General features: G+C 46.0%; 1 protein-coding gene across 4 annotated transcripts in view; it reads right to left on the bottom strand.

The window, feature by feature from the left end:
- St3gal5 (ST3 beta-galactoside alpha-2,3-sialyltransferase 5) overlaps positions 1-8,745 on the bottom strand; it is a 59,030-nt gene extending 50,285 nt beyond the window's left edge. Inside the window, exon 1 of one of the 4 annotated variants that reach the window (XM_021164689.3) lies at positions 8,604-8,745. In XM_021164689.3, coding sequence (XP_021020348.1) covers positions 8,604-8,682 — 79 coding nt within the window. In that variant the 5' untranslated portion in view covers positions 8,683-8,745. Of the gene's footprint in view, positions 1-8,386 lie in introns of all 4 variants that reach the window. The other 3 variants (XM_029478511.2, XM_029478512.2, XM_021164690.3) reach the window with 3 other exon arrangements.
- Positions 8,746-21,750: the final 13,005 nt, after the last annotated feature.

Below are 21,750 nucleotides of genomic sequence, written 5' to 3' on the forward strand. Positions count from 1 at the left end.
TGTTTCTTGACGATTAGATTGAAGTTATGCACTGGGGCCAGAGCAGCAGAGAGTGAAGTGCTTTTCCTCTCAGTGTTTCCTCAGAAGGTGCACGGCGTTCACCCGGCCTGGCACTGGTGGCACCTCGGGTGAACAGCTGGTTAAGGTGGTGTAAGCCAGTTGCTATTTTCTCTTTGTGAACTAATAAGGGACTTGATGGGAGATACCTGGTGCCTTAGTTACTTTCCTATTGCTGTGAAGAGGCAATGGACCAAGGCAACTCAGTTTAAAACAAAAAACAAAAAACAAAAAAAAACCTTTAATTGCTTATAGTTTCAGAAGGTGAGACTGTGACCATGGGGGCAGAAAGCATGGCAGCAGGCAGGCAAGGTGCTGGGGCAGTAGCTCAGAGCTTACATCCTGATCCTCAAGTTAAAAGCAGAGCGAAAGAAACTGGGCCTGGCATGGGCTTTGGAACTCTCCAAGCCTATCCCTAGTGACTCACCTCCTCATCTCCCAATCCATCCTAAACAGTTCCACCCACTAGGGACAAAGCAAGCATTCAACTCTGTGTGTGTGTGTGTGTGTGTGTGTGTGTGTGTGTGTGTGGTAGAGAAAAGGATCAATTGTAAGTTAGGTGAGGTCACATTCGCACCTCAGGAATAAGGCTTGTCAGTTCAGAGTTGGTGACAATGAATTAGCACCTGGGCCTCTTCCCATATTTGCTTCTTGAAGCCTCAACCCACGCTCACTCTTAGCTGGGAGGAAAACGAGGTGGGGGCTGGAGAGGCGGCTCAGTGATTAAGAGCGCTTGTTGCTCTTGTAGAGGACTCCAGTTCAGTTTCCAGCACCCACACGGCAGCTCACGACCATCTATAACTCCAGTTCCAGGAGATCTGATGCCTTCTTCTGGCCTCTGTGAGGAGCAGGCATGCCTATGGCACACAGACACACATGCAGGCAAATACTCATACACATAAAATAGAATTTAAAAAATCTATAAAAGAAAGAAAACTATAAGCCGGGCGTGGTGGCACACGCTTTTAATCCCAGCACTTGGGAGGCAGAGGCAGGCGGATTTCTGAGTTCAAGGCCAGCCTGGTCTACAAAGTGAGTTCCTGGACAGCCAGGGCTACACAGAGAAACCCTGTCTCAAAAAAACAAAACAAAACAAAAAAGAAAAAAGAAAACTATATGTCCTCTAGGTAGGACCCGAGACTGTATTAGTTACAGAGTGTCTATCAAAGACTTTCTGAGAATCCAGAAGCAAGCACAGATGCTGAACCCAGGAAGCTGACACCCAGTCACACCAATGCCTGTTTTTGTTTTGTGTTTACTTGTTTGAGTCTTTTAATGAGAACACCGAGGGGGCTCTACTCTGTGATTCTGCCTCCTCCTCTGGTATAATGGTGGTTAATGGTGGGACACTAATTTGCTTTATCTAGGAACTATTTCAAGAGGCCAGGGAAAGACATAAGGTGACTGACTCTCTCTAGTACTGTCTGTCTTACTCTTTCCGTTTTCTGTTTCTGTTAATCTGGCTGACCAGCATCCTGCCCTGCCCCATCAGCAACACTGAGGTAACCAGACTGCAACCACACACAGTTTTTATGTAGGCGCTCCATACCTGAACTCAGGCCCTCACATTTGTACACATTCTTTTCCTCCTCCAGCCATCTCTCCCCAGCCTTGAACTCTTGCTTTTTACAAAGTTAGAAACGTCAGAGAATATTTAACAGTGGAAAGAAGATTAGAAGGACATCCTACAATGCAGGGGTGCCCGTTACTATCACTCTTCTTATCTATATTCTGTCAGCCTTTATATCACATAAGCAGGGTTGAGCCTTCTTTGACCTGAATTCCACTGGGGATGAAGCCCTATTACAAAGGGCTGGAACTTTGTCAATCGTCTCAAGGATGGTCAAACAATTAGAATCCTTCCAGAAGCATAAGAGAGAAGTTAATGTATAACACAGGCTGCCTTTGGATATTAGGGCTTAAATTTCTCATATAGCCTTGGTTGGGAAGGGCTGGTCTACACTGGTATGGAATTCACTTTGTTGTTCTCGTAACAATTCTCCCTATCCCTCAGTTTTGTTTTGTTTTTTAAAACTAAGTAGCCTTAAATCCAATGTAATAATCTTCCTACCTCTGGCTCCCTGGGTTACAAGCATAAACATTCATGCCCAGATTTATAATCCTATAAATAAACATGTAATAAACAAATATTACATACCAGGAACTGAGGATAGAAAAATAAATAAAGCATAATTCCTTTCCGCTATGAATGACCAAGGACCCCCAGATACACAAAGCACCACCAAGGTCTGATAGGTAAGGAGCCACAAATCCATCAGAGGAAACCAGGGAGGCCATCCAGAGGACATGATGAGCCATGCCATGGGTGCTCCAGGATAAGGAGGACTTTAGAGTGGGTTCCAGATGGAAAGAAGATGATGTTGGTTAATCCAGAGGTGTGCTGAGGCTCCATACCAGGGTCCTACGGGACAGCGGTCAGAAGACACAACTAAGCAGACCCCAGGACATCCACTCCGTGGTTCTAAGCAGGACGGTGGCGAGAGCAACCTGTCCCTGGGTGGTCAAGAGGTCACTGAGCTTGTGGTGGTTTGAATGAAAAGTCAGCATTAGGAGTCAGCGTTCGTCCTTGCTGGAGGAAGTGTTGTTACCCCCAGGGTGGTCGCTCTTCCTGGACTCTAGACTGGGCACTAGGGCGAAGTGTTACAAGAGGTTTTAGAGCTTTGGGGGCAGAGAATCTTTTAAAAGGCTCCTCCGAAGAAGGAACGTGTCTCTGCTCTAGTGCCTTAGTTACTGAATAGTGACTTACTTAGTCTGAATAGGAACTGGAGGGGACTGGAGGGCAGATGTCACTAGTGTAGGGACAGCAGGTCCTGCCTGGTTGGAGAAGTCTGAAGATAATGTTTGAAGGGCCCAGCCCGAGAGGGACAATATCCTGAGGCTGGCAGAAAAATGAGCAGTCCCTACCAGAGGTGCTGAAATGATACTGGAGGAATAAGAGGGATTTTTCTAAGTGGAACTGGATGTTGAAGAAACCACTTTTGAGGCTTGACTAGAGATGGAGACACCCCCTCATGAGGTAGTATGAGACAGAAGGCTGACCACGGAGACCCAAGTTCTGATGGGATATCTTCTGAGGGATCGGAATACATTATTTGCTGCAAAGACATGGGAATCGTAGCCTCATGTACTATCTCCAAGCCTCGGTCTGCCCTCTGGGACTTCTTACGTCTTTTTTGAGCTGAACACCCTTCTTTATAAAATGGGAGGGACAGGGTAATGGTGCCAAGCTCACAGCGCTATGGTGACATCTAATGAGCTAGTCTATGTAACGTCTCTACCCCCGGTCAGGACAGACTGAGAAAACCACTTCTCATGGTTTACAAGAGAGGGAGCGGGGAGCAGGCTTTGAAGACTGAGTATAACGAACCGACTATAAAATATTCATTAACGAATTACATATGGTTAGAAGCTGTGGGCTCTAGGTGCGTGTGACTTTAGAAGTCAAAATCTTCCAGAGAAGTGGAAACTTGAATCTTCCTGTTTCTTTTTATTTTTTTTAAAAGATTTATGTTTTTATTCTTATTTTTCATTTTATTACTTTTATGTGAGTGTGTGTGTGTGTGTGTGTGTGTGTGTCTGTGTGTGTGTGAGTGTGTGTGGGTGTGTCTGTGTGTATGTGTGTGTGTATGTGTGTGTGTATGTACACATGCCATGGTATACACGTGGAGATCATGCATATGGAGAGCTCACTCCTTCCAGCATGGTGGTCCTGGGTATCAAACTCAGGTTGTCAGACTTGGCAGCAGAGGCCTTTGCCCATTGAGCCAACTTGCCAGCCATTACTTTTATTTTGTAATTCCGTGTGTAGCACAGGCATAGGTATGTATGTGCATGTGAGTGCACGTGCCCGCAGAGGCTGGCAGAAGGCACAGCATGATCCACAGCTGGAGTTACAGGCAGTTGCGAGCTGCCCGACTTAGATGCTAGACATGGAATTCCAGTTCTCTGTGAAAGCAGCATCTTTCTCACCACAAAGCCAGCTCTCTAGTCCCTGCCAGCTTCTTTTTACCTTTCCGTAAGGGAGGAGGCTACTAGAAAAATTTAAATTGTAGGTATGGCTCAGGTTGTTTCCACTGGAGAGCACCCAAACAGAAGGAACATACAGATAAAGATAGGGGTAGCCTGTGCCAGCGGATAACCCCCGCTGACTAAGATCTCAACTGCAGAAAATGGCAAGCAAAGAGAAGGGAAGATCAGAAACCACTTCGTCCTCTTGAACTTCTCGCTGCCTGCCAGTCCAGATAAAGAGAGAAATAAGCACGCAGGGGTGAGTAACAGCAAGCTAGAAGACGCTGAAAAGGCAGAGACAGATGAGGGGACAGGATGGTGACGACCTCTTAAGAGAAACACTTGGTTCTTGATATACATAAGCCCACCATTATGGCAATGATAGTCTTATGGTACTACAGGCCTGTAATCCACAGCATTGAGGGGCGGAGGGGGGAGGGAGGGGGAGGGCTGTCAAAACTCAAAGCCAGACTGGATTTTACGAACCCTTGCCTGAAAACAAACACCTTTAAAAAGTGGCTTCAATGTTCAAAAAAAACTTAAGTATTTATCATTCATAAAGTAGACCTTTCGCACGCTGTTTGTTGAGCTTATCAAACCCAGTCACATGATACCAACCTGATGGTATTAAACCTGAAGGGGAAAAAGAGAATGCCAGAGTACAGGGGTCATTCATGATCCAAAAATTCACCCCTGCGTATTGTCAAAATGCTTTCTATTGCTTAAAAACTCAAGCAAGAAAAGGCTTTTCCTGTAGGTAAGTGAAACAGACTGGGTGGAGGTTTGTTTGCATTCAGCTGGGTGGAGACTAAGATCAAACTAAGCAGTCAACTAGACACATTCTCCACTTCAAGAGGATCTTGGAGCTCAGCCTGCCCTGTGCTAGGACCCAAGGAGAGCCAGGACTCTGTAGGACTGCTCTTCCTGGGGCCACAGAGAACAGGGCCCAGCAGAGACTTCCTACTGAAAAAGCACAGCCAGCACCATCATCTGCAACTGCCGCCTTCATCGTTGAGGATGAAGGAGCTCCCACCGTGGTTCATTCTGAGACTAGACTAAAAGAGTTTTGCCTGGGGGGTGGGGTGGGGTGTGTGTCCTACTGCCCGGCAGGTTCCCAAAACACACTCAAGGCATGCCTTATCAAAGCCAGGCACCAGCAGAGCAGTGACAGCGGCACTACCTGGGGCAGACAAACACTGGAAGTTGCTTGACATTCAACAACTTGATGACAGATAAGAGGCACCAAACTTACCCCGTGACCACCGCGAGCCACAGCACTGAAACCACAGGCAGCACGGGGTTCCCTGCTCCTTCCCTGTCACTGAGTGCTTACAAAGGAAGACACACGCTACAGGTTTCCAAGTCAGCATGGTGTGAGAGAAGCACGTCAGACCAGGATAACTGCTAGGAGAGGCGGTGACTGACTGGGTAGGTCACAGGTCCTGGTGTTTTCTGTCCCTTGACCTGAGGGTGGCACATGTTTCTTTAGGTGGCTCTGCTTTTTCCTACACACATTTCTAAACGTGGGGGTCAGGTCATTAGGCAGCATGCACCTTAGCCCACTGAGCCATCTCACTGGCTTCGTGTGTGTGTGTGTGTGTGTGTGTGTGTGTGTGTGTTTATATCTATCAAGACAGCATCTCATATACCCCAGCTGACTTTTAACTTGCTCTATAGCAGCAGCTGATCTTGAACTCCCAGTCCTCCTATCCTCCTGCCTCTATCTCCCAAGTGCTGAAATGAACAAACGTGCTCCAAGTACCTACACAACATTTAAAGAGGAGCAAACCTCGTCTGGTGTTCAGGTAAGCTAATGCCGATTGATGGGGAGCCTCTCACTTCATTTTCTCCCTGCTCCTCCTTCACACACCCCACTAATTCTCTCTGTGCTCCTGGGTTTCTCTCCTGGGAGAGCTCTAATGGTGCCATCCATATTTATGGCTTCCTCCCACACCCCCTCATGGTGGTGTGGTGGATGCCTCTGCTAACACCTGCCACCCACGCTGATCCAGTCCTTGCTTCTCCATCCTCCGCTGTTATTGCATATATTCCCAGTTGTTTCTATGCCAAGCCTTCCCAGCCAGACTGGCAATGAAGAGCATGCTCTTGGAGGGTGACGACCGTCCTCTTGGTTCCATAAGCAGAGCAGAATAAAGTCCTCCTCTAGAGCTAGATAGATGTGGAGGGTGACTCTTTCTCCTCCCCACATGTCTTGGTTAGGGTTTCTACTGCTGTAACACCATGACCCAAAACGACTGGGAGAAAACGGGGTTTCATTTCAGCTTACAATCCCACATTGCAGTCAATCCCTGAGGGAAGTTAGGACAGGAACTGATACACAGCAGGAATCTAGAGGCAGGAGCTGATGCAGAGAGCATGGAGGAACACTGCTGGCTGACTTGGTCCCCAGAGATTGCTAAACCTGCTTTCTCATACAACTCAGGACCACTAGCCCACAATGAGCTGGGCCCTCCCCAATTAAGAAACTGTCTCCCAGGCTTGCCTCCAGGACAATCTGGTAAGGGCATTTTTTTTTTTCAATTGATGTTTTCTTTTCTCAAATAATTCCAACTTATATCAAGTTGACATTAAAAACTACCCAGCACACCATTAATCTGCCACGAGACAGCTGCTAATTCTCTACTACTTTGCAAGCCCAGTAAGGGAGCAAGAGGTGGAGGAGGCAAGCCAACGACAGGTGTGTTTCTTGATTATCTCCCTGTCCAGTCACCCATTTGACTTGTTTTGATGACATGGGGCAGTGACCAGTGTATGTCAAGCTGAATGCATTTGCAGAATCATCATAAATGTGTGCTTTTAGTATCTCCTGCCAGCCCCCAGCATGCCATTTTCCAGAAGCCTTGTCACACCTCCTCTTACTCTGTTTAAGCCAGGCATGTTGGCACAAGTCTGTAATCCCAGCACTTGGATCAGTGGTTCAAGGCAAGCTTCGGATGCACCAGTGAATTCAAAGCCAACCTGAGCAACATGATATCCCTGAGTCAAAACCCAAACCAACCAAACAACCAACCGGCCAACCAACAAAACAGCCATCCAAACCTCCAATCATCTCAATTTCTTTTCAAGTCTCAAAGAAAACACCATCAACCTGATAGCCACAGCACCAACCACATAGCAGACATGAGTGTCAGGAGACGCAGCACTCTGACTACAGTGCTCTGCAAGTTCATATTAATACTCTCTTGACCAAAAACTTGAAAATCAGACAATTCCTAGCCCTGCAACCAGCAATGTTAGAAACCATTCTGAGCTATCAGGATGTGGAATTACACAAAAGAAACCAAAAGCTACTTTTCTGGCCTTTTCTTTCAGCAAACAAATCCCTCTTCTCAGGCCCAGCATTTGTGTAGGTCTGCAGGTAGAAGAGGATTTATAGTCATAAACCAAGGGAAGGCTTGGCTAGACACCAGAGGGCAGAGATGAGTGTGAGTCTCCTTCTTTTGTAAGTCTAAAACCCAGCACAGATCTTGGCTGAAGGAACCTGAAACCCATCCGTCCCAGAAAAAGCACAACACATAAAACTGCCTTTTCCTCCTTTTAAGTACATCTACTTACATTTACACCGAATTTTGCAAAGGCAAAATTCATATATATGAACTGAGACTGAATTACTGGGTGGGGGGAAAGGTATAAAAATTTCATTTCCAAGTCAGCTAGTGATTCTACAGAGTTCTCGCCAATGACAGATTTATTTTAAATGGTTAAAACCACAAACTCATTGTGGAAGAGACCCAAGCCAACAGCAAGTTAAGTCTTCCAGTACAGACCCGGAGAGCAAGCTCCCCACAGGAGGATATCAGTGTCTGCCAAGGTCATCCAGCTGATGTGCAGTAGGGACAAGAGCTTTCATTTACTGGGATCCTACCAATTGTTCTCTAACACCCTCTCCGCAAAACAAACAAATAAAACAGCGCACAAAGAACGCGTCCCCTCGTCAGGACACAGCTTAAAATTTCCAAGAAACCAAAACGGTCGCCCCAATGTGTCTCCTCCGCAGGACTGGCCGCAGAGAGGGGGCAGGGAAGGTCGCCAGTGAATTTCTGCCAGCAGAAAGCTACCCACTTTCACACTGCACGTCTACCCACATGGATGCACCAAGAGGGTTCAGGAGCCACTAGTGACCCTGCACAAGGTTCCCCAAAGCAGTCAAGGGAGACACTGAGTCTATTCGACTCTGCGGGCTCAGAAGGTTCCAGCAATGAATTAAAAATCCCAGAACCAAGCGACGTGAAGAGGGCCACCCCTGCTGGACCTGCCACGCGGGGCGGGTCATCCTTACCCGCAGCGCCGCGTCCACACCTGCGCAGGCTGCGCTGGGGGCGCCCATGTAGGCAGCCGGGGGCCGCGACCCTCCGCCCGTGTCCCCTCGCAGGCGCGTCCGGCGTCGCAGAGCTGGGGAGGTGCCGCTGGGCCTGGGGTATGAGTGGGCAAAGGCGGATCGCCGCTATCTGGGCTCCCCGGTGTCCGCTCTGCCGACTGGGAGCTGCGCCACGTACCTCGGCAGGCAGGTGCCGCTGCTTGGCTTCGCAGCTTCTGGGGCCTCCGCGCCGCGCCGCCCACCGCCTCCTTGTGCATGCTAGGGAGGGAGCGCTGGCAAGCCGCCAGCCCCGGGCCCCGCGCCCCAGCCCGCCCCCGGCGCCGCGCTCGCGCCCATTCTGCCCCGGACAGTCCGCTCCCCGGCGCGGATGCTGAGGGGAGTGGGGGTAGGCGGGGGCGGGGTCGCGCGTCACGAGGATAAGGGAGACCAATCAGAGTGCGCCGAGGCCCCGCCTCCGAGCGGGCTGTCCCCCCGCCCCTCCGACTGCCAGTGCGAGGGGGAGCGGGGCGACTCCCGCCGAGATGTAGCTCGGGCGCCAGGCAGCCTAGGATGAGGGTGCCCCGCGCTCGGGGATCTCTCCAACTCTCCCCAGGCTTGCGCGTGATTAGATGGTGGAAGGCGTTCCGGAGAACCTAAGGTGGCTCTGAGCATCCAATTAGGAATCGGAGCTGGGGAACTAAGGGGCTTGAATTCACGTGCTTTATTCACCAGCTGCCCACTGGTCTTCAGGTAATTACTGGTCCTGGGTTCCTGAGACCCAAGAGACAAATACAAGCTAGATCAGCGATTCTCAACCTGGGGGGTCGCCTAAGACCAATGGAAGACACATTTATTTACATTTATGATTCACAACAGTAGTGGAATTACAGTTACAAAGTATCAACGAAAATCATTTTTATGGTCAGGGGTTACCACCACAACTTGAGGAACTATTAAAGGGTCTCAGCATTAGGAAGGTTGAGAAGGATTGGGCTAGACGGTTGTTACTGTGCTAGTTACCAAAGCCAACCAACTTGTTTTAACAGGAGAAGGAACTGAGGTCTCTGTGGGGCTGAGGGTGAGTAGCTTTGAAGCCATTTGGAGGCCGAAGCAGGAACAGAACCTGGGCTTGGAGCGCTCAGATCCCATTTGTCTGAAAGCTAGTGACGCCCTGGCCTCTCACACCTTATTCAGGAAAGGAAATGCCATACGATTTTTAAAAACACATGTAATAAATCCCAAAATTGGTGCATTAAAAAGGCCTAAAACTGGACTGGATCTCCCTTTTAGGATATTTCTTCCCATGATCTTCTAGAAAAGCCGACAAGAAAGGGATCCAAAGCTCAGAGTAAATGATATTATAATGAAGCCAAGTTCTTCTGAGGATGCAGACCCTTTGTTACTGCGTGTGTGTGTGTGTGTGTGTGTGTGTGTGTGAAATCCCCTAGTGCTTTAGTCTTTGTTATAGTGGAATAGCTTGCCTTCGACCTCAAGAACATTTAACCACAAAGGGGCAGTCTGACAGTCAGGAGGCATGCTTTCCAAGATAACAGCTTCAGTTTTCTTGGTGAAAAAAGCAAACTCCTTTTTGGGTCTGCTCAAGGTCCCGTGATAGATCTGTGTGTCAGCTGAGAAAATTGAAGCTTTGTAGTGGAAGCTTGTCAGCCTGTACCAACAGGAAGAGGGCCTGGGCTAGCTTTTAGAACTCCCTTCTCCAGCCCCAATCAAGCATGGCTATCCATCTTTTACCGAACAATAACCCTCTCATTTTGAAAAGGAAGATCCTAGACCCTGAGCCAAGAGCTGTTATCAGTTTTCCTTTTTACAGCAGCTTGCTCTCTTTGCTCTTTCTCCAGGGTGGAGAGTAGAACAGGGTCGCCTGGGGACTGGGGTATGCTCTCTGGGTAGTCAATGCCAAGAATAAAGACATAGGAAAGAATGAAGTAGGTGGATTCTACTTTCATGGCTATCCAAAACAACAAATCTGTATGATTTTAAAGCGAGGACACTGGAAATAGTCTAGAAAAGGAAAAAAAAGATGGAAAAAAAGTCTGACATGTGGCTAAAGCCAGTGGGTTGGCCAAGGCTGGTCAGACAGTAGCTAGCCGCCTGGAATGACTACAGCAGAAAAGAGATTGCAAAGCAGCTCAGTCTCCTACTATTGGACCAGCCTGAGGCCTGCCTGTGTGGTCAGATGCTCTGACATCTCTGTGCCTCGGTTCTCTCCCACATCTCCCTGTGTGGAGCCCCACCCTCTTGGCAGTAAGGGCTGTCCTGGAAGCTGGAAGCATCCTGCCTTACAAGGGTAGGTGTAAGTTGAGGGCAATGAAGTGTAAGGGGTGAACTCTACCTCCTGTCTTAGTCTCCTGGGACATTTGTTTCAAGTATTCATGAGCTCTGTCACCTGGTTGACACTTAGTGAAGGAAAAGAAGACCTGCTCCCAAAGTCCCCAAATAACACTCTAGAATCAGCCACTAGATTCCAATGGTTTACTGAGTGGCTTCAGAGAGGCTTCCAGGCTCTGGCTACCGTACAGTAGGACTACTAATAAGTCAGAGATAGCAGCTACCACCTCCTAAAGTCACTTTTTCCATTTACTACATTAGTTAATCTAATGACATCCTCTCACCCTCCCCTTGTGAGCTGCAGTATCCTATTGGTAAGTTTGTCTCACTTTGGGTTCTATTGGGTGGGTTCTGTTTGAAGTTAAAAAAAAAAAAAAGATAAATACGGTCTGTGTCCTCCTTGGTGTCTCTGGGACCCTTTCAGAGAATCTCCACAGTCAAAACTATTGTATAATAATCTCATGACACAAAAGGTGAACCAAACTGCCCATCACTAATCAAAACAGCATAACCGATTGGGTGGGGTAGTACATGGATGGAATGAATCCCAGTGTACTGGAGTGGACACAAGAGGATCAGAAGTTCAAGGTCATCTTCAGCTCCACAGCCAGTTTGATGTGAGCCTGTGCTACATAAGACCCTGTTACAGCAAAACAATTCATGGTACCCAATTTTTTTTTTTTTTTTTTTTTTTTGGTTTTTTGAGACAGGGTTTCTCTGTATAGCCCTGGCTGTCCTGGAACTCACTTTGTAGACCAGGCTGGCCTCGAACTCAGAAATCCGCCTGCCTCTGCCTCCCAAGTGCTGGGATTAAAGGCGTGCACCACCACGCCTGCCTATTTTTATTTTTGTTACCTTTCATTCATTCATTTCTATAGAAATGACAATCTTTTTCTTTTCTTTTGTTTGTTTTGTTTTGTTTTGTTATTTGAGACAGGGTTTCTCTGTATAGTCCTGGCTGTCCTGGAACTCTCTCTGTAGACCAGTTCAGGCTGGCCTTGAACTCAGAAATCCAACTCCCTCTGGCTCCTAAGTGCTGGGATTAAAGTCGTGCACCACCACTGCCTGGCTCTTCTTCTTATTTTATATAACAGAATGGAGACTACATTTAAAACACTTGCTTCAAAGTGATGGAATATGATTGAAAAATGTTTTGGTAATTGATTTGTAAACAGAATCAATCATGTATTTTCAAAAAACATTTTTTTAAAAAGAGTGTGTGTGGGGGGGGGACTCTGTGTATACATTCATCTAGTATATGCAAGTCTTTGCATGCATGTGGAGGTCAGGATGGGACACAGGGTGTCTCTGTGCCACTCCATCTTATTCCCTTGAGACAGTATCTCTCAGTGAACTAGGCTGACTGGCCAGTAAGCTCCTGGAATCAGCCCTTCCCCCACCCCAGCACTGGGGTTCCAGTACAGGTGACCATGCACAGCTTTTATGTGGGGTTTGGGGATTTGAACTAAGGTCTTCATAGTTACTCCGCAAGTGCTCTTTCCCACTGAGCCACGTCCCCAGTCCCAATTAATCTATTTTTATCTATTTATAAAATAGGTATTTAAATTATAGGGCCCTATGCTGATTAGACACATGCTCTGCACTGAACAGTACTCCCTGGCCTACGCTTATCATTTTTAATGAAGTAATGCATATTATTTAGAGGGAAAGTGCTGTTGTTTTAGACTTGTTTTGAAACAGGCTCTCACCCTGGCTGGCCTAGACCATCCACATAAACCAGGGTGGCCTTAAACTCAAAGAGCTCTGCTTACCTCTACCTCCTGAGGGCTAAGCTTAAAGTTGTTGTTCATCACACCTGATGCAATAAATATTTTAAAAATATATTCAGTTTTAATTTTTTCTTTGTTTTTGTTTTATTTTATTGTATTTTTTGTTTGTTTGTTTGTTTGCTTGCTTGCTTCTTTTTTGAGACAGGGTTTCTCTCTGTAGCCATGGCTGTCATGCTCAGCAAACCAAGCTGGCCTCGAACTTACAGAGATCTGCCTGCCTCTGCCTCCCCTAGGGCTGAGATTAAAAGTGTGTGCCACCACTATCAGACCTGTTTTAATTTCTAACTGGGCAACAAACATGAGGTAAAGTCTATATTTAGAGGGGTTTTGTTGTTGTTGTTGTTGTTATTTGTTTTGTGGTGTTTTTGGCAGCCTCAGTAATTTCTAGAAATAAAAAGGAGTCCTATCACTGGGCACAGGAACCAGCATGACCTAAAGGAAATCTCCAGAAATGCCTCCATTTCCTGCTAGCAGCCTCAGAGGAAGTGCAAAAAATAGCATTTAGATGGTAAGCAGGGTAGAGCCGAGGAAGAAACCAAGGCTGTGCAAACACAGAGTGCAGAGATTAGAAAGGAGACATTTCTCAGGTAGTTACAGGCATTTTTGAGATAGTAGATAAAAGCAGTCCTGAACCCTCCCTCCATTCCAGTTCTATGAGGCTATGGGTTCCTCTGTGGATTGCACTCGCTCCCCTCAAGCCTCTGAGTGGTATTCTGTGTATATTTGTTTGTGTGTGTGTGATTTTAACAAGCACCCAGGACCTCAGCTCATTCTCCTAAGAAGTCCTTCCTTCTGCAGTCGTTCATATGATACATGCCGGCTCCAGAATGAACTGGGGAGGTGGCTGGCAGAGTGTGGGGGGAAAGGGATCTGGAACAGAAATGGTGTCAAAACAGTGGCACAGAAGGCTGCCGGCAGTGCTGCCTCTGTCTGTAACCTCTAGTGACCTGGAATTCCCTGTGAGGCCCAGGCAGAGGGAAAGAGGGACAGAGGATCCCTCAAACTCTTGGCACTACTCCTGCCTCGAGCGCCCTGGGTGCTAGGATTATAGGGTCTGCACCACCATTACCGGCATAGAACATTTTTATCTTCTCTGGCTTTTCTGGGTTTTGTTTTGTAAACATTTTACATAAACCACATTGCTTTTACTCAGAGGAGCAAATCAAATGTATAGTACCACTTTTTAAAAAGTCCCCAACCGAGGGCACAGCTTCAGAGGGCAGCTTAGGATCAGGATAGGACAAGGGAACTCTCAGGTTGCATTGCTCACAGAGAAGAAAGGAGATTTTCCCTCTCCTGCAGATCGGCCCAGAAAACCAACTCCCTTTCACTCTCAGCTTTGCCAGGACCCAACCTCAAAGATCCCAGCCATGAACAAGAGTGCTCCAGGGATAAGGAGTCATTAATTATGCCTGAATCAAATTGGCTGGGATGTTTGTAGTTGAAAAAAGAATAAACACACTCACATAAAACAGCAATGGAGGAGACAACTGTATATTAATATTAGAAAAAGAAAAGGAGCATATAAAATGTTAAATTAGAAAAGAAAACCGAGCTGGGAATGTAACCCAGTTGCTAGAACACTTGCCTAGGATATTTGAAGCCATGAATTCAATCTCCAGCATCGCTTAGCTGGGTATAGTCCAAGCCTTCAGCAGGACTGGTTAAAGGTCATTTTTTTGGCCACATATTGAGTTCAAGCCAGCCTGAGATTAGAAAGGAGACATTTCTCAGGTAGTTACAGGCATTTTTGAGATAGTAGATAAAAGCAGTCCTGAACCCTCCCTCCATTCCAGTTCTATGAGGCTATGGGTTCCTCTGTGGATTGCACTCGCTCCCCTCAAGCCTCTGAGTGGTATTCTGTGTATATTTGTTTGTGTGTGTGTGATTTTAACAAGCACCCAGGACCTCAGCTCATTCTCCTAAGAAGTCCTTCCTTCTGCAGTCGTTCATATGATACATGCCGGCTCCAGAATGAACTGGGGAGGTGGCTGGCAGAGTGGGGGGAAAGGGATCTGGAACAGAAATGGTGTCAAAACAGTGGCACAGAAGGCTGCCTAAAAGTAGATAAATAAACAAAGAGGATATGCAAGGTGTGGTGGCACACATCTTTAATCCCAGCTCTGGAGAAGCAGAGGCAGGCAAACCTCTATGAGTTCGAGGCCAGCTTGGTCTACATAGTCACTGTGTCTCAAAGAAGAAAAGAAAGGAAAGAAACACAGACACAGGTTTTATGCAGCTAATAGCCAAAACAATTAAACACTAGTGGGTGTCAGGGCTCAGTGTTTTATTCCTTTTAGAAATTCTATTTAATGTTGTTATGCTGTTTTTTTGTGTGTGTTTGTTTGTTTTACAATAAATAAAAGCTTGGAGAGTCATTGGGACAATTCACTGAGGTCTCTCTCAGGCTTCTCCAGATGGCCTGTTTCTTTTTGCCAAATGTCTCTCTTCCCACAATCAGGATAGAAGGACTTTCCCTGAGGCTGGTACCTTCAAAAGCTGTGAGGACTGCGGCCTGTAGGACCATTCTGTAGGAATGCAGAGGGGAATGGGGGAGAGAAGTGCCTCTGTCCGACTGAAGGCGCGTGTGCTGTAGGGGTGCAAGCTTTCCATTATCCTCTGACTCTACCTACCACACCCAAGGATCCCAGGCTAAGCTTCCTGAAGCAGCGGCTCTATGGTGTCAATTGTTCCTGACTGACTGTCCCTGTCCCCTTCCCCAGACTCCCAGAGGCTGGAGTTCTGTAGCAGCCAACACAACCCACTGTCTGCTGCCCCGGAGCACAAAAGAAGTTGGTGCTTTGAGGTTTTTCTAGGAATGTTTTCTGTGAGCAGTCACCAGAGAAGGGTGCCAGATTAACAAGGCAAGGGAAAAGAATTTGCAACAGGACACCACAGAAAAGCTGCGTGTGGGCAGAGCTGATGGAGGCCACGCCCCCACAGGGACCCAATCCTCTGGCAAGTGTGGGACCCAAGGGGTTAGATTCGGGCACATTCTGGCAGGTCTTGAAGCCTGGTCTTCCCTCACCTGTGTTCCGTCACACTCCTTTGTAGAGTGCCCGTGACATATCTTTTCATAACTTACTTCAGTCTATTTTCATGACTCTCTTTTGAGGTACAGCCTTCTTCTTCTTCTTCTTTTTTTTTTTTTTTTTTTTTTTTTTTTTTTTTTTTTTTTTTTGGTTTTTAGAGACAGGGTTTCTCTGTGTAGCCCTGGCTGTCCTGGAATTCACTTTGTAGACCAGGCTGGCCTCGAACTCAGAAATCCGCCTGCCTCTGCCTCCTGAGTGTTGGGATTAAAGGCGTTCGGGCCACCATGCCCGGCTTGAGGTACAGCCTTCTTGTCCCCATATTTTAGGGGAATTTAGAGCAATGAAAGAAACTGCTGGTGTTTACCTGTTTAAGACGTAGCAAACTCAAGATTTGAACTCATGTGCTATGAAGCTGGCTCAATTGCCATGCAAGCGCGAGGAGCTGAGTTGGTTCTCCACCCCCACCCCTCACACCACCTGCAAAGGCCAGGTCTGATGATGGATGCTTTGAATTCCAGAGCTGGGGAAGCAGAGACAGGATCCCTGAGGCTCATTTTTCAGCCAGCTGAGCCTAACTGTTGAGTCCCCGTTCACAATGAGAGAATGCATCAAAATACCAAGGTGGATGGCTCTCGAAGAATGCTACAGCACATGCCCACACCCATCCACATAAAACATGCCTACCTACACACAGAAACCATAAGGTCAGGCTTCGCAGATTGCCTGAGTCATAGTCCTGAAAAACCAAATGGGCTAACTTAGGGAAAAGATGTTTTCCAGCAAGCAAACAAACAAGCAAATTAACAAAGCCACAGTGAGTACACATTCTCACACCCAGACACTGCATCTTCGCCAGGAGTTGGGATGGCAAGCCGAGGCCAGCTCTCCCTTGAGCACATCCTCAGGGCCAATTCTCCCATCTCCTTCAGGGTCAACTTTACTGTGTTGCCCTAGCAAGGTGTGGGACCCACTCTTTCCAAGTGCTTCAGCCAGTGAGAGTGACAGAATTCTCTCTCTCTCTCTCTCTCTCTCTCTCTCTCTCTCTCTCTCTCTCTCTCTCTCTCTCTCTCCCTCTCTCTCTCTCTCCTTCTTAAAAAAGATGTATTTATTTATACGTATATGAGTGCACTGTAGCTGTCTTCAGACACACCAGAAGTGGGCATCAGATCCCATTACAGATGGTTGTGAGCCACCATGTGGTTGCTGGGAATTGAACTTTAGACCTCTGGAAGAGCAGTCAGTGCGCTTAACCTCTGAGCCATGTCTCCAGCCCCCAGCATTATTTCTTAAATACATCAGGGTTGTTCTTTTCAAGTTGTTATTTAGAAGCCGCCTTGGCCAAGGAGGGTTCAGCTGTAGGCGTGGCCACAGATCCTTCAGCCTGTGTACAGCTGCAGCAGTTAGAAGTCAGTACCTGAGCATGGACATTCTGGATGTGGAACTCAGGGGAACTGAGCATGGGACTTGGCCTTTCTGATACTGCTCTATCCTGTTCTTCTTCAGTCAAGGGAAATCCTGCTCTTCTGGAAGGTGGACAGAGAAATACTATATCAAAATATTTGGAAATTAGACATAGATAGATATGAAAAAAGAAAACAAGCTGATTTCTATCAGTGCTATCTACTAAAAGCCAGCAATGTACTCTGTCCTGCAGAATGATAAAGAAACATGACGTTCGTATCTATAGAGATCAGACATCCCAGCTGGGAGCAGAAGAGCATCCTCGGGCTTTAACACACAAACCAATCAACCTGACCAAACCAAAGCTGTTGAAGGAGACATGGAGACTTGGGGTTGGTCTCTGTGAATGGACTTGTTTCATAGTGTCTGTGCATCTGGCACCTTTATCAGCCTGAAGGAAAGCTAGGAGACATAGACCCTGTCACTGCTATAAATGTATTTATAAATGTATCTATAAATGTATCTATACATGTATCTATAAATGTATCTATAAATGCTATAAACCTGTGATGCTAAGTCAGGAACTGAAGCCCTGGCCACCACTTGGTTTTAATTACATGGGATCCTGAGCAGAAAGTCTAGTTACACCATACCTAGATTTATGCTGTGAGATAGAAGGTGTGGATTTTTTAAAATATATTTTATATTTATATTTATTTTTATTTTATGTGTATGAATGTGTTTACCTGCATTTATATGCATACCATATATAAGCAGTGTCTGCAGAGGCCAGGAGAAGGCACTGGCTCTCCAGGAACTGAAGTTACAGATGGATGTGAGCACCTACCATGTAGGTGTGAAGAACTGAACTGGGAGCCTCTAGGAGAACAGCCAGTGCTGTCAAACACTGTGTCATCTCTTCAGCCCCAGATTGTGGTTGTTTTAATGTCAACTTGTGGTCATTTGTTACACAACACTAGATAAAATGCCTATCACATTTTTGAAAGCTAGATTCAAATTTTCCTGGTCCTGAAGTAAAGAATCACAAAGTAATAGAACTGGTGTTGTAAGAGACTTGTTAATAGATTTCAGTAGGACACATGAAATCATACAAAATAGAATTTAGCTAAGGGAGCCCCACCTCCAAAATACCCCAAAGATAGGTAGTACGCTAACTAGTCCTATTAGAGATACGCTAAATTTACCACACTAGGATATAAATAGTCACCAGGATTGATCACCCATTAGGTTCGTCCCCAAAGAACATGACTCTAGCAGACAGCACAGGGTCACGGATACTATTAAGTCCTTGTCAGCCATTAAGTCTCTTGGGCTCTTATCAGGAAAAGAATAATTCTGCCAGGTGTTCCCACTGATGGACAGATTTTCTGGAGATAGTCTTTAAAGGGACCCTCTCTGCCATCCACATTAGTTTGTTTGTGTTCCATGTGGAACCTGTTATCCAACCAAGGACCACGGATCAGGTTGTAGGTTATCAGAAAGCTTGAGTAAGCTCAGTAGTGTGAGGTTACTGCTTTTGCACAGTTTGCATCTGATCTTGCTGCTACTGCGGCACACAGTAACTCTTAAGCTGTGGTATGCTTCTGCCTGAGGTATTAGAGCAAAGATAGTGTTTTCCAGTGGTTACTGCTGCACAGGAAGCTGTTGTCTCTATGACTGTAAAGGGGGTGTCTTGATAACAGAGTCCTGTAAGATCATATGGTTGGAGAATGCTTTTCTATCTCACATTTTCAGCTAACACCAATTCCTAGTGGACAGCGTCAGGGGTGATGGGAACATCTCTGGACAATCAGATGCAACGCTGAAAGAGATTGCAACAAACTTCTTGGCTGGATTTGAAGCATAATCAACCCCTTGCCCCCGCTCCCTGGGAGCCACATTAGACACAGCTTTGGTTTTGTCAATTCTAGTAAAAATTAGTCTCAGGGGGTAGAGAGACAGCTCAGCAGTTAAGAGCACTGGCTGGCTGCCCTCAAGAGGACCTAGGTTCAAGTCCAGAACCCACATAATGCTCACAATGGTCTGTTACTTCAGTCTGTGGGGATATGACATCCTTTTCTGGTCTCTGTGGCACTGCACAAATATAATGTACAGGAACACATGCAGCAAAAACACTCATATGCATAAAATAAATAATGACTAATGAAAAATAGGCTTCATTTATAAAGGATTACTCTCATACTCCTGATATACAGAAATTACATATATAAAAGTTTCATCTTATGAAAAACATTAAAATTGAAATATAATGTTGAAAAAATATTGAAATAAAGGTTGAGGAAATGGCTCAGTGGATAAAGCACTTGTTTCACCAGTGTGAGAGCCTGAATTCGTATCCCCAGAGCCCCCACAAAAGCTGGGTGGGCATGACAGTCTTCTGAGATCTCAGTGTTCAGGAGGCAGAGGCAGGAATGAGTCCCTGGAGCAAACTGGCTAGAGACACTGCCTCAGTAAAGTGAAAAGTGACCAGTGAAGACACCCAACATCAACGGTGGGCTTCTGCATCCTTGTACACACACATCCATGCATGCACATGTATGTCTACACACATGCATACACACCAGCCACGCAATACATATAAAAAGAAAAATATTCAAGTAGAATACTGCTCAAAAATTGTGAGGAATTCTCAGTGAACACATCATGTGGCCACTCAAGTCAAGTCAAGACCAAAGGACACAGGTTATCTGAAGATAGCCTGTGGCTCCTTCTGGTCACCACTCTCACCCTCCTCTTATGTTGATATTCTCTCTTCTGTCACCCCATAGGGTAGTTTATCCTACTGTCTCCTTACTCTGTATAAAGGAAGTCCTATAGCAAACAATTTTATGTCTGTGTTCTCTTGGAAGAGATAATTGGGTTTGTGGAAGAAGCAAATATATATATATATATATATATATATATATATATATATATATATATGCTTACTATTTTTGTGATGGTTTGCATATGATTGCATAGGGAATGGCACTATTTGGAGGTGTAGCCTTGTTGGAAGAAGTCTATCACTATGGGCATGGGCTTTAAGACCCTCATCCTAGCTGTCTGGAAGCCTGTCTTCTTCTAGCTGCCTTTGAAACAAGATGTAGAACTCGGGGCTGGTGAGATGGCTCAGCAGATAAGAGCACCCGACTGCTCTTCCAAAGGTCCTTAGTTCAAATCCCAGCAACCACATGGTGGCTCACAACCATCCGTAACAAGATCTGACTCCCTCTTCTGGTGTGTCTGAAGACAGCTACAGTGTACTTACATATAATAAATAAATAAATCTTAAAAAAAAAGATTAAAAAAAAAAGATGTAGAACTCTCAGCTCTTTCTATATCATGCCTGCCTGGATGTTGCTATGCTCCTGCCTTGATGATAATCTGAATCTGTAAGCCAGCCCCAATAAATATTGTCCTTATAAGAGGTGTCTTGGTCATGGTGTCTCTTCACAGCAATAAAACCCTAACTAAGATAATATTTATATTTATGTATCATACAAAATGTTTATCATATTTATATTCTTTCTTTCCTTCTTTCTTCATTGCTGGTGATTGAACTCAGGGATTTGAACATTCTAGGCAAGCATTCTACCACTGAACTACACACCACTTATTTATCATTGCTGTATAGTGTGAATGTATCATGATCTTTTTAAAAAAATCTATTGGTAGGTGTCTTAGGTAGGGTTTCCATTGCTATGAAGAGACACCATGACCAAAGCAATTCTTATTAGGGACAGCATTTAATTGGGGCTGGCTTACAGGTTTAGAGGTTTAGTCCATTATTATCATGGCAAGAAGCACGGCAGCCTGCAGGCAGACATGGTGCTAGAGAATCTGAAGATCAGAAAGAGGTTCACATCCACACTGGGCAGAGCTTGAGCACAGTACCTCAAAGTCCACCTCCATGGTGCTGCCCTTCCTCTAATAAGGCCACACCTACTCCAATAAGGCCACACCTCCTAATAGTAGCACTTCCCATGGGCCAAGCACATTCAAACCACCATAGTAGGCATTTGAGTTGTTTTGAAGGGATCACAAATGCAACTGTGAATATTCTTGCTCCTGTCTTTGGTGGTTGCAATGGGTAGTTTTGCCAGCAAAACACAATCTGATTCACATGGGATGAGGTATTGTCTAGATGGGTTTGACCTGTGAGGACTTTTCTTAATTGGGTTAACAGAGGTGGAAAAGGCCCATCTTGAATGTGCGAAAGGCCCATCTCAAATGTGGGCAGCATTATTTCACGGTAGCTCCTGGACTAAATGGAAAGGAGTCCACAGAGCACTCAGCATGCATGCTTGCACTCTGCCTCTGCTCTTGACTGTGGATGTAACTAGTTGTTCATGATCCTGCCATCTCGACTTCGGCACCATTGTGGGCTATCACCTGGCAGTATGAGTTAAATGAATTCCTGTCTCCCCAAAGTTGCCTTTTTTGGTTTTGTTTTGGTCAGGGAATTTTCATACCAACAGAAAGGAAACTAGAACTAAAAGCCCATGCCGCTTTTAGCCTTCAAGAGTGGGAATAATCTAAAAAGGACCCATGTAGGGGTGACTGGGAATCCTATGATCATCTCACTATATGACCTGTATCATAATTTCCCTGGAGTCAGCTGGTCTGAATGTACTGAAGACATGGTTCCTGACATATGTCATATATTCAGCACAGCTATATGGAGACACTTGGTACAACTGCAGCCTAGAATTTCCCAAACTTTAGACTCACAGAAGCTGTCTTTGTAATTTTCGACATATCCTCAAACCGCACA

The sequence above is a fragment of the Mus caroli genome, unplaced genomic scaffold, assembly GCF_978045245.1.
Source record: "Mus caroli unplaced genomic scaffold, Mus_caroli_1 scaffold_7, whole genome shotgun sequence".
NCBI classification, from domain to species: Eukaryota; Metazoa; Chordata; class Mammalia; order Rodentia; family Muridae; genus Mus; species Mus caroli.